The 17,253-nt window shown below is 38.4% G+C and overlaps 1 protein-coding gene across 2 annotated transcripts in view; it reads left to right on the forward strand.

Annotated features, from left to right (window-relative positions):
• PNISR (PNN interacting serine and arginine rich protein) overlaps positions 1-16,125 on the forward strand; it is a 31,436-nt gene extending 15,311 nt beyond the window's left edge. For both annotated transcript variants that reach the window (XM_020781640.3, XM_072998463.2), the window contains exons 3-12: positions 563-748; positions 2,316-2,542; positions 5,892-6,078; positions 6,346-6,536; positions 7,398-7,532; positions 9,276-9,375; positions 10,029-10,082; positions 11,277-11,447; positions 14,402-15,503; positions 15,756-16,125. In XM_020781640.3, the coding sequence (XP_020637299.3) occupies positions 563-748; positions 2,316-2,542; positions 5,892-6,078; positions 6,346-6,536; positions 7,398-7,532; positions 9,276-9,375; positions 10,029-10,082; positions 11,277-11,447; positions 14,402-15,503; positions 15,756-15,786 (2,384 nt within the window). In that variant the 3' untranslated portion in view covers positions 15,787-16,125. The remainder of the gene's footprint in view (positions 1-562; positions 749-2,315; positions 2,543-5,891; positions 6,079-6,345; positions 6,537-7,397; positions 7,533-9,275; positions 9,376-10,028; positions 10,083-11,276; positions 11,448-14,401; positions 15,504-15,755) is intronic.
• Positions 16,126-17,253: the final 1,128 nt, after the last annotated feature.

Genomic DNA, 17,253 nt, shown 5'->3' on the forward strand with positions numbered 1-17,253 from the left:
GTGACAGATGAAAGTGTAGGCAATACATTAAATTGTTACTTAAGGCCTTTTTTCCTCAAACTTCAGCTGAAAAAAATTCCCAGAGTAGTTTAGAGAGCAGTAATACTTGTGACTAGACAATAGCTACTCTCAAGCTTATGTTGTGAAAGACAGGTCACAAAGAAAAAGGGGGCTCAGCAAAAGGAGTGAGAACAAACCAAAGCACTAGTTTTAGTTTCAGAGTCGTTACTTACTGTATGTTCTTTCTGTCAAGGCAAAAGCACACAAGCTCTTTATAGCTGCTGCTCTTTTAGCCAATAGATGGGATTAGGCTGGTCTCTCTCTTCTTACAAGTGCTTCTTGGGAAGAAGGAATTGTTTTTATCTCCCAACCAATGGCAAACATCAAAATGTGCTGCTGTGTTGTCATAAGACTAATGATACAAAGTACCGCCCCAAGGTTTGTCGCTAGAATTTGTAATGTATTGTTTGTGCAGTAAATGCTTTTTTAAATAGCCTTGAAATATGCATCTTCCTAACCTTGCTTTGGAATTCTCTATCTTGAAATCTAATTTTCACTCTAGGCCAAATTGACTGGGCTGCATTAGCTCAAGCATGGATCGCTCAACGGGAAGCATCGGGTCAGCAGGGTGTGGTGGAACAGCAAGGGATGATGCCAAATGGTCAGGAGATAACAGGAATAGAGCCAGGCCCAAACAGCCATGGTAACTTCCAGGGTGATCCGAACTTCAACAGAATGTGGCAGCCAGGTTTGTTGTTTGGTACTTACTTTCTGCTTTTGGATCCAAACCTCCTCATCCAGGAATAATGCTGAAATCTCATTGTTGCCTCATTTATTTCCTCTAATATTGTGTAGGCTATCATGGGAACAACATTCCTTATAGAATGCCATTATGATCTATGGATTGCTGCGATAATCAGTCGCTTATGGAGAAAGAATCTGGAAATTAAAACCTTTTTCCCATGGGTATTTTCAGGGTTCTACCTTAAATGGCATGGAGGTGCTGGTTATACTGGTATCTGTAATAATAAATGTTAACTAAGTTCTGGTTTGTATAGTAAAATAAGGGTTAAGAACAGTATAATATTTTCCTTAATGTGAGTTCTGTTTTGATATGTGCGTTACTGGAGTGCATGTTGTTTGTTGCTAGTTTGGCCATCATTCTTTTCCCTCCTTTATGCTTCATTCATTTTGTTATTATTGTTAAATGTCACGTGTATATTGATTTTGAAGGGAAATTGGTTAAGTGACAGATGTACATTGGTTTGTGTGTTCATTTATCTTTAAAAAGAAAAGAAAAATCCAACCACTTACTGCATGCATACCTTTTGCGAGAGCTTTAAAGCAAATTGCTTCAAGGATTGATGGCCATGTGTGGTGGCATCTAAGCCAATCATCAGTGTCCCCAAATGCTTTTTTTGAGGCTGAAGAGCATTACAGACTTATAGAACAAGATTTGAAAAGCCTTCTTTCATTCAAACGTAACATTTCCTACAGGTGTTCCCTCTGTTCTGAAATGCTAACTCTGTCTGTGTGCCAAGGTGAACAACACACAATCTAAATGCATTCTTAATAGTAATGTCTGTTCTCCCAAGAGTGTCACACCACAAAAGTTGCTACCCTTTCTGTAAAGGAGACTGGTGAAGGAAGGCATTATATCATCCTTTTACATTGCAAAGCAAGTGACAACTGAGAGGGATGGGAGAATCAGTATGTGCGGAAAGTCAGTGCCTCATACCTTCCTTCCCAGCAAGATCACTGCAGTAGAGGGAGCTTGTCATCTCACCCCCATCCCAGTGGTAATATTCTATATTTTGGGAGTGGATATGGGGTAGCTTAAAGACTCTTCTCCCCAGCAAGCTGCAGTAGTACCTTGTAGTACAAATGAGGCTGTTGGAAGAATCCAGTCTGGGAGAGAGTAACTGAAGTTTTTTCTTCTTTCCTGCTAAAGAAATAATCTTGATAGGTGGTATGCTAAAGAAAGAACATGCTTTGAGGATATTATATTTAAATAAAAGCTTACTTATAAATGCCTGTCATCCTTTTCCCAGTCCACAACTAATTCTGAGCATGCCTTTTATGATGTAACATCTACTTACCAGATTGTGGTAAATATTATTATTTGATGTATGAAAATCAAGCAATAATACCCATGATCATCTGGTCACAAAATTAATCTCAAAGTTTATTATAGGATATCCTTGTGCTTGATTTATATCCAATATTTAATATTTGGTTGTCTTGAGAAAGAAAACAAAGAAAATCTGACCATTTAAAAGCATGTTGTTAATATTGTTGTTCTTAAATCCAAACAGAATGGAGCATGCCCCACCAACCCCCTCATCCGCCTCCAGATCAGCCATGGATACCTCCAGCCCCAGGACCAATGGATATTGTTCCTCCATCCGAAGACAGTAATAGTCAGGACAGTGGGGAGTTTGCCCCTGAAAACAGACATATGTTTAACCAGAATAATCACAACTTTGGGGGACCACCACCTGATAACTTTGCAATGGGGCCAGTGAACCAGTTTGACTATCAGGTGAAACATTTGTTGCTTAAATGTTGTAAACGTGCGGAGTGTCTTCCATGGAAAAAGTGCCGGTTTTCAACAAAGTCTACAGTACAGTTTATTCTTTTGTATTTAAAATAGCTCCCTGTGCTCCAATTCCCAGTAATATCACTGCTAAGAGGACAAAATGTTCAAACGCATGAGCAAATGGATTATAAGAAGGAAGTGTATTTTCAAGAAGATAGTCCAGACGATATAGTAATCTTTCCATTTTTCATTGTTTTGGTTCTCTGAATAAAGATGACTGTATAACCAGTCTTTTACTCTTGGAAACAAATTGTGTATAGAGTATATAGAGTATGTAAAGAATAATATGAACGTTGAACATTGAGTTTTATTCTGCACAGAGCTAATTATACTTAAGCCTTTCCAAAACTTGTGTGCATTAGAAATTTAGCAGAATGTAAAATAACACCTGGTGATTCAGATTTAGTGATATATCTTAGACGAGAAAGTGCCCCTATGTTCAGGGAACTCCTCTCTCCAAACATCTTTATTCCTTTCAGCAGAGGAGGCATCATTGGACCGGTATTTCTTTGGAGATGTAATTGAAAGGAGCCAGTGAGGACTGCTGTGCACACAGCATCCATTCCCATTCCTGAGTGGCCATGGTCTTCTTAGGGGGCTCTTATGTCTACTATAAAGAAATAAAGTGTGGAAAGTTCCATACATATTGGTGGCACATGCCTACATTTTTCTGAATTGCCATTATGAGCAATGTGTCAGCATTATATGGGGAGTAAGTCTGAATATGAAGTATATGGTAACCATTACTGAGCAATTTTTCTGACAAATAAACATAAATGAAGAAATCTGACTCTTCAAGGACTTTTCTTTTTCTTTTCTTTTTACTCTTTTCCACTTATATTTTAAATCCACACATACTTAAGACTTCGGCCAACATCCTGTTATTGAGTGTAGTAAATTGCCCTAAAGTACGTCCATTGAATCAGTTGGGATTTTGTGAACCGATACGTTCATAAATTCTTTTGATTCAGATGGCCTATGCAGAATACATCATGCGAAAGGCAGGACTGGATGAATCCCAAAATGGAATTAAGATTGCAGGAAGAAATATCAACAACCAGAGAGATGCAGATGATACCACTCTGATGGGGGAAAGTGAGGAGGAATTAAAGAACCTTTTGAGGAGAGTGCAAAAAATGGTCTGAAGCTCAACATCAAAAAACTAAGATCATGGCCACTGGTTCCGTCACCTCCTGGAAAATAGAAGGGGAAGATGAGGTGGTGACAGATTTTACTTTCTTGGGCTCCATGATCACTGCAGATGGTGACAGCAGCCACAAAATTAAAAGACACCTGCTTCTTGAGAGGAAGGCGATGACAAACCTAGACAGCATATTAAAAAGCAGAGACATCACCTTGCTGACAAAGGTCTGCATAGTCAAGGCTATGGTTTTTCCAGTAGTGTTGTATGGAAGTGAGAGATGGACCATAAAGAAGGCTTACCGCCGAAGAATTGATGCTTCTGAATTGTGGTGCTGGAGGAGACGACTCCCTGGAAAAAAAACCCTGATGTTGGGAAAGTGTGAGGGCAAGAGGAGAAAGGGACGACAGAGGATGAGATGGCTGGACAGTGTCATCAAAGCTACCAACATGAATTTGACCAAACTCCAGGAGGCAGTGGAAGACAGGAGGGCCTGGTGTGCTCTGGTCCATGTTCCTGTTCACTTACATTAAGAAATAGCACCCGACTTAATGACTAAACAACAACAACTTGAACACAGTGTCACAACTAGAGTAGGTCCATTTAGATAAATTTAATATGGCAGAATTGTCGTAGCAAATACCTACTGATTCATAGCCCCACTCTAGTACAATTTACTAGGGTAACAGGATTTTGGCCACTATAACTTAACTTTTGTCTGGCTTTATTTAGTTTGAATTTTAATTTTCCTGTTTTTTTAAGGATGTAGGCATTAATGTATTTAGTACATTATTCAGCTGAAACTTTAAACACAGATGACAGTGTGTGCCTCAGCTTGGTAATTTGGAGATTGAAGGTGACATTCCAGTGCAAGCCGCACACACATCAACAACTTCTAGTGCCAAGCATGATCTTTAAAATGAAAGAAAATGTTAAAGAAATGTTGTCCTAAACAGTAGCTGCAGTGACTTTCCTCCCAATAATAAAGCAACTGAAGCTGACCATGCTTGCTGGCAATTTTAAATCCCGTTTTTGACCTAATAATTATAGGGACTGCACTTGCCTGTTTTAGTTTTGATATGCTACAGTAATAGGAAATATATGAAAATTCTAGGTCGTTTTTTGTTGCTTATTATGACTAAACTTTTTTGAAATTATGATGAGAAGGCAGAATGGTCACATATATGAACAATGTCTAGCTAGAGGCCTCTTTTGAGGTTTAAAGCCAGGTGATCCATTGACTGATAATGCTAATCTTACAAAAGTGGTATTCAGTGCTATTCTTGTTTAATTACTGTTTCATTAAAGAAACAGTAGCTGAAATCCAATAGTAAAACAGCTAGACTAGGCCTGTTGAATCAGTGGAAACCTACAGAAGAGTGAGTTTGTCGGATTATTCCAGTTTTAGTGGCTCTACTCTAGTTGCAGCTTGCTGCTGGATTTTAGCCGGTATGTCTCATTTGAATACACCATTTTTACCAGTGTTCAGAAATGTCAGTTATGTGTCAAATGATTTTGATCTTAGACCATGTGCTGTGGCAATATGTTTTTTTTTAAATGGCTTCAATATATTTTTGATTGGAAATCATATGATAATGAAAACTCAAGCTCATGAGAGAGATAACAGTTCACTTACATTAAGAAAGAGCATATGCTATGCCTCCATATGACACAGTTTTCTTACTCCCTGTTCTCCTTCCAGATTATTGACATAGAAAGGATAAAAGCATAATGAATATTCTGATGGTCTGAAAATATTAACTGTCTGGGATCTAAAGAAATACATGTTCCCATGTGTGCTTTGGGCTTTTATTTCTTGGCTAGCAACCCCACTGCTGCATTACGAACTGCTTTTGAATCTGTAGATTTTGAAAAATCAGCTTATAACTGTGTCAACTGCATAGAATTTTAAAAGGCAAAAGTATCACTGGGCATGCTTAAAATAGACCTCTGGACCCTAGCCAATGTTTCTAGATCAAAATGTAGAGTTTTGCATTCAAGAACATAAAATAACTTTCCTTAGGATCTCGGTTCTTTATGTGTACTTAATTCCTGTTCTTCCTACCTTAATTTTTCCAGAAAGGCAAAACGTTAAGGTTAGGGCAGGAATAGCATTGATTTGAAGGAAAATGAACTCCATTACTCTTTCAGCATGGGGCTTCTTTTGGTCCACCTCAAGGTGGGTTTCATCCACCTTACTGGCAGCCCGGACCACCGGGGCCTCCAGGGCCTCCAGCACCTCCTGCACCTCCTCAAAACCGAAGGGAAAGACCAGCATTCAGAGATCGCCAGCGTTCGCCTATCACGTTGCCTGTGAAACAGGAGCCCCCTCAGATTGGTATGTCCTCACCATGTTCACTTTAATGTCTTTAGCAATGTCAACTGGGCTTGTTCCTATTACCAGATCCAGCAGATCTGTGAGAATATAGTTTCTGGTCTCTAAGCCCCACTGACAAAAGACACTCTGAAAACATGAGCAAGATATGGAATCTGTTTCATTTCAAATGGTACAGCTTCAACCCTTGTCTTTTATAGGAGCTCAGGCACAATCTTATGAGGCTGTCTAGTGAGGGGGAAAATCTGCTAAATAAATTTGATTCTTTAGATGCTGTTAAGCGACGAACACTACCTGCTTGGATTCGTGAGGGACTAGAGAAAATGGAGAGAGAAAAACAGAAGAAGCTAGAGAAGGAGAGAATGGAGCAGCAACGCTCTCAGCTCTCTAAAAAGGAAAAGAAGCAAAATGCAGAGCCAGGAGAAGAGGATGGTCCTCGATTACCACAGAAAAGTAAATTTGTAAGTGGATATATTGCTTTATAATGTATTTTTCTATATTGGATACTAAGTTCTGTTTATTACTACTGTGGAAAGCTAAGATTTATTTTTGTACTGTATTAGTGAAGGCAGTAGGCCATCTACAGTCTTCTCCATTTATGGTCAGTTCTCTAAAGCAGGGGTGGGGCACTCATAGTCCTCTTGATCTTTTTAGATTCCAAATTCTGTCAACCCCAGCCAGCGTACCCAGTGGTTAGGATGATATGGCATTATCTGATGGGTTGCCGGTTGGTTCTCAGTACCTCTTCTAAACAAAATTAATGAACTGGCAAGTAACAGCAAGAGCAGGTCCTTTCTGTTACATGTTTTTCCCGAAAATAAGACAGAGTCTTATATTAATTTTTGCTTCAAAAAACGCATTAGGACTTATTTTCAGGGGATGTCTTATTTTACAGGCATGTCATCATCTTCTGGTTGCTGCACAATGCTACACAATGGTGGCGAGCTGAGTTTAATTTAACTGAGGCTTATTTGGGGGATAGGTCTTATATTACAAGCATCCTGAAAAATCATACTAGGTCTTATTTTCGGGGAAACAGGGTAGAATGTCTTTTAAAAGACTCAACTTCCAGATAACCTTACCTGGATGACTGAGAATCTTCACAGATATACTTCTAAAAGATATTAATGTGCCCATAAGTGATGGCATGTACGGTGGAATGTGTTTTCTCTTTCCTGTTTAATAGAATAAATCATTAACATTTTAAACTTGAATATAAATAACATTTTAAATATATATGTTCAAATAAAAATCTTTAATTATTTTAAATATAACAATATAATATAACTATCCTGAACTACAGCATGTTCCTTTCATTATAGGACACTGACGATGAAGATGAAGACCTTGATAATGTAGAAGCTATAAGTAGTGGAAAGGTCACTAGGAGCCCCTCTCCAGCTCAAGAAGAGCAAAGTGAACCAGAAATGACAGAAGAAGAAAAAGAGTATCAGATGGTATGGATAATTTGGAAGTTACTTAATTGGCTACACCTTTCTGTGATGGATTGTTGGGCTATCAATCTGTTTAAAGAAATCCTGCACAATCAAATTGATTTTATAGAAATGTTAGTGATTTAATCAACTATGTAGATGTATTGTTTTTAGAAAAACAGTGTGAAGAATGTATAGTACTTATTTTTAAAATGTGGTCTGTATATATAAGTTGCATCTTAAAAGGTATTCCTTTCTTCATGAGGCACTTCAATTTTATATTTATATTTTTAAAAACTTACTTTAAAAAATATTCCCTTTTAGTTGATTAAAATTAACAATTTTAAAAGCCATTTATCAGTAATCAAAGTGTGCACCTCAGGTTATTAGGAAAACTGTTACTCATGCATGGACCCTTTTATTTTTGTGGAGATGGCTAGAAACCACACTAAGCTGCTTGTACCTGTTAAGGAAAAAAGGAGAAAGAAAGAAAAAAAGAAACTGCATGTACAACCTGGAAAATGGTTATCAGTCCCAGCTCTACTGTATAGCTGCAGTAGGGATAAGGATTTCAATTTTTTTGTACTAAAAATCCCATAATTCTGTTTTATGGGAGTCCCACTGCAGGACGCAAACCTTGCAGATGTCCAAATTCTGCTCACATGGAAAGAAGGCCTAGCTTCCTCCTTGAAAAGGAAGCTGCTCTAATAATTGCCAGAAATCCTCTTCTTCAAATAGGGCCTATTTAAGGCATTGAAGCCTGCCAGCTGGGCATTCTCTCCAGATGAGCACAATATAAGTGTCCGTGAGGTCTGAATCCTGCAGTGGGGATTCACCAAAAGGAGAACTATGGGATTTGAAATCTCAAAAATATCCCAATTAACATCTTTAGGTGATTATGGAACAAAATGAAGGCTAATGATGTGGGTGATCACAAAGAATTAGAAAAGCAATTAACCTTAGAGAAAGTACAAAGAAGTCAACCACAGAGCCAGCGGATCTTAAAAGCAACGCCTTGAGAATACTTTTTATTAACTTAGCACGATTACACAGAATGTTATGAGAATTCAGATAGGATACTGGTTACCTAATCGCCACTAGGAATGGCTGGAGAAAGTCTTTGAACTTATGATTTAACTCTAAGGGAAAAGGCAGAATGAGAGGTCACCCCACCCGCTGGGCTGCTGCTGCTTCTGCCAGGAGAGTTTGCTCTCACTGAAACAGATAATGGCCTTGGGCAGGAGCTTCCCACAACATCCCTAGGCGTAACACACACATAACAAGGCATTTTAATTCTGATGGACTAAACTGCTTGCAGTTTGCTGTAAAAGTAAGGAATTGTGCAGCATGTGTTCAGTGTTTTCTTTAGTGGTACAAGAAAATATTAGGTAAAATAAACCATTAATATGGTTGTTGTGGATTTTTGGGGCTCTTTGGCCATGTTCTGAAGGTTGTTCTTCCTGACGTTTCGCCAGTCTCTGTGGCGGCATCTTCAGAGGAACAGGAGTAGGACGTCTGTCCGTGCTCTGTTGAGTTCCTACTCCTGTTCCTCTGAAGATGCCAACCACAAAGACTGGCGAAACGTCAGGAAGAACAACCTTCAGAACACGGCCAAAGAGCCCACAACAACCATCAAATCCTGGCCATGAAAGCCTTCAAGAATACAAACCATTAATATCTTTCAACTTGGAGGTACAAATAACTTTTTGCACAATTATAGCTGAAAACAAAGTTGGAAGTGCTACTTTTCTGTTCACAATTGTTTAGATGTTGCTGACAAAAATGCTGCTGACAGAAATTCTCCTAGATGTCACAAATGAAGAAATTTATTATGTGGCTAAAGAGGTTCACCGCAAAGCAATAAAAGGTATGCTTAGATTTTCTAACAGTCCCATTAAATATCTTTTTGCATGCCCCGGAACATCTTTAATCCAGAGTAGCAGAACCTTAAAAGTATAACTGCAAGGGAGAAAAATTGCAAAACTGTAACAATCATATACTGTTGTCCTGTGCAGTGTTGTTCTGTGCAGTGTGCTGTGAGTTAACTTAAGTTATTCCATTTCCTTCATAGATAATTTTACTTTCAAGTATTGAAACGTGTGTGTGTTTAAACAGGCTGTATGCTACTTTCTATTTCAAATATAACTAAAGAGAAGTTAAGTCAAGCTTTGAAGTATTGAGTTTACTTTCACTGTTAGCCAGCTATATTCTATTTATATCTGTGTAAATAATTTAATGCTCTGTATATTGCAGATGAAATGTATTAACTTGGACCTGTATAACTATGAAGGGACTGACTTTTGTTCTAATCTCTCCACTGTTAATTCACAGTTTAAATTTCTAAACCGTCATGGCCAGAAAGTTACTGGGCTGTCAATGGATGATACGTTTTTAATGGTGTTTTCTCTCCTCCACAAAACAGCAATAGTAGTAGATTTAACAATACCATAGACTCTCATGACTATGAAATCGTGGCTATTTGTGTTAACATGTTGTTCCTGTTGTTGATGTGATACAAAGCTCCTGCAAAACAGCTGGCACAGTCCAGTGCATTGGCTTCCCTCACTGGACTTGGTAAGTATGTTCTGATTTTTGAGAGGGACTTACTGGGGAGATAACATTGCATTTCTAAATATATTCTGAAACTAGACTGAAGCTAGGCAAGTATTTGATAACTATTTGTGACTTAGAAAGGATTTGTCTTGCAGGTACACCAATTGAAATCTTTGGAATGTATACAGTAGCATTCTTTCTCTTGTAACATGATATAAGCCATTCCTGAAAGTGTGCCAGGGGATTTCCTCCCCCCTTTTTGGCCAGATAGTTAATACAATATATAATTACAGCGAATTTAAACAAAGTTTTCTTTTTAGCATGTCGATAACACTTTAGAAAATAATTAGAATTTTCTCTTGTCAAAAATCCCACACAACAAATGTATATTTTGAATTCTCATAGCTGGCACTTGCATGATACAAGGTCAGGCTGGATATGAAGTTCAGAATTGCATTCTGAATGTAATAGTCTTTAAAATTGTTTGCATGTCAGTGTAACATCAATAATGCAATGTTTTAATTATTATGTAATATTAAATAAATAAATATTATCACCAGTAGTGATGAATTCTTTCATATTAGTTTATGTGTATTTTGCAAATTAATTTAAAGATTAAGAGAACCTGGGAAAGAAAGTAAAAAATGCTTCTGTATCAGATGTTCAAGATTACTTTCTAGCAGTATGTTATTTTTTCCAATCCATTTTTTGGGGGAAGAGAAGTCCATTCCTGTTCCATATCTGTACATTTTTTATGTGCAGTCTTTTCTTAACATTAGAAAATTAATTGGCATTTGGGATTTTTCTTGAAGCCCTGGATATTGAAGCTAGCTCTAATCAGTGTAAAAGTGTCTTCAGGGACACATCTTAGGTAGTTCATTCCAGCTCTTATGGATGTACACTAAACATTGGGTAATGGCCCGATAAAGAGCTTTTTAACCCACATATTTAGGAGAAAAATATTTAATGCTTTTGATTGCTTGCTAGAAAACATGGCAGGCTGTCCCAGAAGATGTAAAACCACATAGTAAACAAGAGGTCAAATGTGTGGGCCTTGAACACTTCAGTCAACCAACATTGGCACTTCCTCCAGAATAAGTGTCTTCTTCAGTGAAGAAGTGAAAGACGGGCAATATACTCTCTTCTTTGCCCTGCATAAGTTTTAAGAACCAGGATTAATCTTTCCTTGTGATAGACTAGGCTTTATGCACGCAGGTGGACTGGGTGGTTATGGATCAGGAGACAGTGACGATGAGAGGAGTGACAGAGGCTCTGAGTCATCCGATACTGATGATGAAGAACTGCGACACAGAATTAGACAAAAACAAGAAGCATTTTGGAGGAAAGAGAGAGAACAGCAGTTACTGCTAGAAAAACAGCTGGAAGGTAGGCAATGCGTTGGTTCAAAATGAAATATACAGTTTCACCGAAAATAAGACCTAACCTGAAAATAAGGCCTAGTATGATTTTTCAGGATGCTCGTAATATAAGCCCTACCCCCAAAAAATAAGCCCCAGGTAAGTGAAATCCCGCCTTCCACCATTGTGCAGCAACCAGAGGAAGATGACATGACTGCATTTGAATAAATGTAGATTGTTGTACATGGGGGAAAACAGCCCTACTGCATTTTTGGGAGCAAAAATTAAGACCCTGTAGCAGTGGTGATTTTTGTCCACTCCAGGCTTGCAACCCCACTTGAATCATAATTGCAACACAGGATCTGGTGTTTACACACATAATGAGGCATTTTAATTCTGAATCTTAAGATAAAAGATAAGTTTACATACAACTTTCTACCATGCACAACAACTTGCCCTGTGAGGCATGTAGTAAAGTGTACCTGTAGAAACGTAAAAGATTTGTTGTTGCTCATTATTTGTCTTTCTGATTTTCACTCTGTGATTTCATATTGGTTCAGAATATCACACTTCCATGTTTAACTACAGGTGACCACCTGTATGCCAGGAGCACAGATTCCTTGTAAGTAAAGGCCTTGCCAAGAGATAGCCATATATAACAGAAGATTTCCAGAAAATGAATTGGTTACAAAGTACAGTACTAGTAGTATAGAGGCAAAACTGAGCAAGTGGCTGGAATCCTCCTGCACATATATGTCATCATAATTCTACTGCTTAAACTTTGAGCTGCAACTTGCTGCAAGGTAAAGTCAGCATAGGCATTTCCTGTCACACACTGGGTCAGGCAACTGCTAAGTGATAATGCCTAGGCTGATGCAGTTATTTGCCACTGAAATTTACACCCATAAATTTACACCCACAAACGGGATTCTGGCCTCTGCGTTGGATCCATAATAGGTACTTATAAGTTGACTCTATCTCGACTACCCCAACATTTTCTCCTAAGAATTGGGATCTTGGTGATGGCCCTGTGCTGCAACTCATGGCACTCAGAAGGTCCTTCATACTTTGGAGTATTTCGGGGAATAGCTGGGTAGAGGACCAGGCAAGGAACCGGGCTTCCACTAAACAAACATGTTATACCTAGCTGGGTCCAACCCAGTAGATAAGTAGCACAAAGAGATCCTTCGGCACACCCACCCACACTTATAGGGACTTCAGGATTGGGAATTACAAAAATTGTCCCAAATGCAGTGGAACCTCCACTTTGAACTGAGGAAGAGGCTCCTGGAGCTGGTTATGGCATCCAGACAATCCTTGAACATGGCTTTAAAAAGTATATTCACAGAAACCAAGGTACACATAAGACTACTCTTGTAAGACCTTGACAATATACAAGATGTAGTTGAGTGAGTTCTTCTATCTTTATGCATGAAATGTAACTGTAAAATATATAATTGTGTTGCTAACTAGGAAAACAGCTCTATGTGGCTGAAATGGCCACTGGCCAGTATTAGGGCAGCTAAATCTTTTGCTCAGTCTAAATCCTTCCCAGTTTAGGGCTGTAGGAAATTATTTAGGACTGCCTTTGCTGAGGCCTAACTTTGTGCCAGTATTGTGGCTGTCTCTAGATTAGACCTCAAAGAGGGCCTTCTGTGGCTCTTCCTGCCAGCAAAGCAGTTCTTTTGACAGACTCTTATCTGGAATTGGTCAGAATAAGAGCACTTTGGGCACAAAAAACTGCAGACAGCAGCAAGAAAAGAGGAAGACCAAATATGAGATCAGTTGACTTCACAGGCTTGAGTTTGCTAGAGCTGAGCACAGCTGTTAATGACAGGATATTCTGAAGTGGCTGATTCACAGGGTCGCTATAAATTGGAGGTGACTTGGTGGCACATAATAGCAAATCCTAATTCCAGTCCCCTGCTCCTGATGTATGTTTGAGTTAGGGTTGCACTTTTTAATTTCTAGTAAGAGACCCAGCCCATATGTTTAATGGCAGTTTATTCTGTTGCAGGTATGATTTTAAAAGCTACAAAATATTTCTTAATTTGTGGTTTTCATATGTGTCCTGTCCAAGGATCCTGCTGCTGCCCATCTCATTGCTGTGGAGACAAGTCCTGTTAGCTGCAGCAATCACTTCTTCTGAGACCATATTTTTTCTGCTTTGAAAACCACTTTGGATGCACATTTTCTGGCTTGTTTCTTGTGGCAGATGGAAGCAGCATTCAGGCACAGTTCTGTAGAAAGTGAACTTTTCTGAAATTTGTAAAGAGGATAGGAGGCAGGTTGCAATGGCAGGTAGATCTAAGCATCATGTTATTCTGGTTCTTTTCTGTTTACAGTGAATGATTTTAAAACAGGAAACAAAAGGAAGGGCCGTGGAACATAGTGACTCACAGAAGCTGCTCTTTAACATAGGACAGAAAACCAAAAGTGCAGTGGTTCTTAGTGACCTCACAGACTACCTGCCTTTGGGTCATGAACCATCAATTGAAAACATCTGGATTAAGTGTGTGCTTAAGGGATACCGGGTGTGATTTGAAACTTTTTTGGTTATATTCCATGATAGGAAGAAAACATGAGTTAATTTAAATTTTGTAAATATTGGTGTTAATATGTAGGCTCCGTTACTATTTCGGTTTCTAACATTTCATTAGGATTAGATTAGGATTAATGGACAATGTGTGTTCAATGTATTCGCGAAGGCCGGCCACAGAGACTGGCGAAACATCAGGAAGAACAACCTTCAGAACATGGCCAAAGAGACCGAAAAACCCACAACAACCAATGTGTGCTCATTTTGAAGTCAGCTCCCCTGACTTTCAGATGGCCACAGCAAGCATTGTGAAGCAATTGTGCCATTATTAGGCTATACTACCTTGTTGATTCAATGGGCATCAGCAGTCAGAAGATAGTGAGAGATGTGTATGACATCACTTGGTATGATTTTTATATTTGTTTCTCTTTGTGCATTTGCAGAAGAAAAGCTCCAAAATGAGAAAATTGCAAAAGAGATGAGCGATCTTGCCAGTAAAGAGCAAAGCAGCAATTCACCCGCAGAAGATGCAAAAGAAGTGGAGGAGGATGAGGATGTATTTAGTGAAAAGAAAAAATCTCCAAAGGAAGTGACACCAGATGCTGAACCCAAAAAAGAGGTTAAAGAAAGAACAGGAAGGAGTAGGTCAAAAAGTTCAAGCAGTGGTAGCTCAAGTGCCAACAGCAGAAGCAGCAGCAGTAGCAGCAGCAGTACAGCTTCTAGTTCATCCTATAGCAGTAGCTCTGGCAGTAGTCGCAGCTCTTCACATTCTTCCTCCCCTAAAAGGAAAAAGAGGCGTAGTCGCAGCAGGTCACCTTCTCATAAGGTTAGGCGCAGTAGAAGTAGGAGCTATTCACACAGAACCAGGAGAGAAAGGAGTAGGAGTAGGGGCAAGGTAAGAGAAAGACGGAGATCTAGTAGACACAGGAGTGTGGAAAGAGGGGAAAGAAGGCGAAATCGTAGTCCTTCCCATGATCGGAACTGGGAGAGGCGTAGAAGTGATAGTCATTCAAGGGCTAGCCACTCCACTCGCAGTGGAAGTCGAGATAGACGTAAAAACGAGGATCCATGTAGAAGTGTAAGTGGAAATAGGCAAAAGCACAGTCACGATAGTAAAATCCAGGAGAAAAAAAAGGAACGTAGTAGAAGCACAGAAAAAGATAAGAAAAAGAACAGGGAGAGAGAGCGAGACCAGGATAAACGCAAAGAGAAACAGAGAAGAGAAGAAAAAGATAGTAAAGCTGGCAATCACGATGATAGGTTGAAAAGAAAAAGAGATAGTGAAAGAACTTTCTCACACAGTGAATCAGTATCTTCAAAAATGTTAAGGCACAACTCTAGGCAGGAAAGCAAGAGAAGTTCTACCAAAGAGAGCAAAAAACGTTCAGGTTCAGAATCTAGCACCAGAAGCAGTTCTGAGTCACCAGGCAGCAGCAAAGAGAAGAAGCCTAAGAAGTCAAAGCATAGTCGGTCACGGTCTGTGGAGAAATCTCAAAGGTCTGGTAAGAAGGCAAGCCGCAAACACAAGTCTAAATCACGATCAAGGTAGTATTCTTTTAAGTATCTTGTTTGATTTATATATTTGTTTATATTCTTGTTCATCATCATGCCTACAACATATATATACATATATATTTACAAGTTAAACTAACTTCTTCAGAATGTTCTTTCGGTGGGAGGGTGGATGACTTGATAGCATTTTTTTCTTTTGAAGAAAATTAATATTAAGCCTAAAGTGTGCATGGCTTTAATGGTGCTTTTGCCCTTTAATTTTCTCCCCTTTCCTTTGTTTTTCAGGTCAATGACTCCTCCTCGTCGTAAACGCTGAGGAATAGTATCACACTAGTCACATGATATAAAAATTCCATGAGTTTTAAAGAGCTTGTCTCATTATCGAGGCTCATTATAGAAGCTACTATTGTGGCTATGTAGGTGAAAGCTGAACCCCCCCCCCTTTTTTAAAAAAATCTGTAAATAGCTGTATTTTTTGGAAATGCTGCTCGGAGTTAAGTACTTGCTAGGATTTCTTTGTATTTACATTTTTTTCAAACAGTAGTGCTTACTAAGACTATGAAATATGTCACTCTCTTTCAGCTGTACTGTTCTTAAAATTGATATTGAATGTACTGTGATGTCAATAAAGTTCTTTAGTTCATTTTTGTTTAAATTCTTGCATTTTAATTTATTTTAAAATATCAGAATATATTTACAGAGCACTTTTGTTTTGTAAAATAATTAATTTGGTTTTAACATTTGGTTTCATTCTTGGATAAATCAAGGCTGATCCCTGGATTGAAAATAGCTACCTGAGTTTTTGGGCTTTGTTTATTTTTAAAACGTCCCTCTTGAATCATTATCATACCATGTGTGAATAAAGTGTGGATAATTAATTCTAACTGTTAAGATATTGCAAGAGCGGCCAAGCACAAATAGCAGTGAAGTACGAATAACCATGGATGTACAGTGTGAGTTAATAAGCTTTGGAACTTTATTCGTCAATATCTGCTTTAGTGTTCAAAAACACACCTTGGATAGTTCATATGGTTAAATAATCTATTTTTTTCTGTAACTGTTGAATTCAAAATGAAGTTAACCATAACTACATCTTGCAACTATTACTAGAATTAGATTTGTACTACAAAATAAGGGTGCTCTTCATATTGTGACATGAAGTTGATTATAGGGTTTTTGTTTTGGTTTGGTTTTTTGTTTTGTTTTGTTTTGGGGTCTGTTTCAACTAACTAAAACTGAGCTTCTTACAAGTACAGGTATTTGCAAATGAGCTGCTACAACTTGTTGCTCTCCAAAAGTGCTATCAACATCTATTCCTTGTGAATTTCAAAATGTCAAATAATGCATTCTGATAGAGGACTCCTAGCATTTTGTTTCTTTTAAGTGAAGCTGTGCAATATAACGTCACACTATTTTTCTCTTTAGGACAAAGAATCCTAGCTAATTGTAAGCAACTATAACTGTGCATATTTGGGAGTAAGCCCCACTTACTTAATTTCAGTTAGACTTTCCTTCCAAGTAAACATGCATAGGGCTTCACCACTGAATTGGAAGCCCTACTGTTTCTCTTTTGTCTAAATTTAAGAGAGGGAGACCAGTACACTCTAAGGAACACATGTTTATTACTTGACAGTTTTCTAGCAAAGAAATAATCTTACTCTGTAGTTGGTTTAAGAAAGCAAAACAAAGGGGCTAAGTCCCCCCCGCCATTTTTTCTCCCATTTGTTTTATAATCAACTGCTGAGGATTATAGCTTTCCATGATCTACTACAATTGTTTTTTA

This window comes from Pogona vitticeps, chromosome 1, assembly GCF_051106095.1.
Source record: "Pogona vitticeps strain Pit_001003342236 chromosome 1, PviZW2.1, whole genome shotgun sequence".
In the NCBI taxonomy this organism is placed as follows: Eukaryota; Metazoa; Chordata; class Lepidosauria; order Squamata; family Agamidae; genus Pogona; species Pogona vitticeps.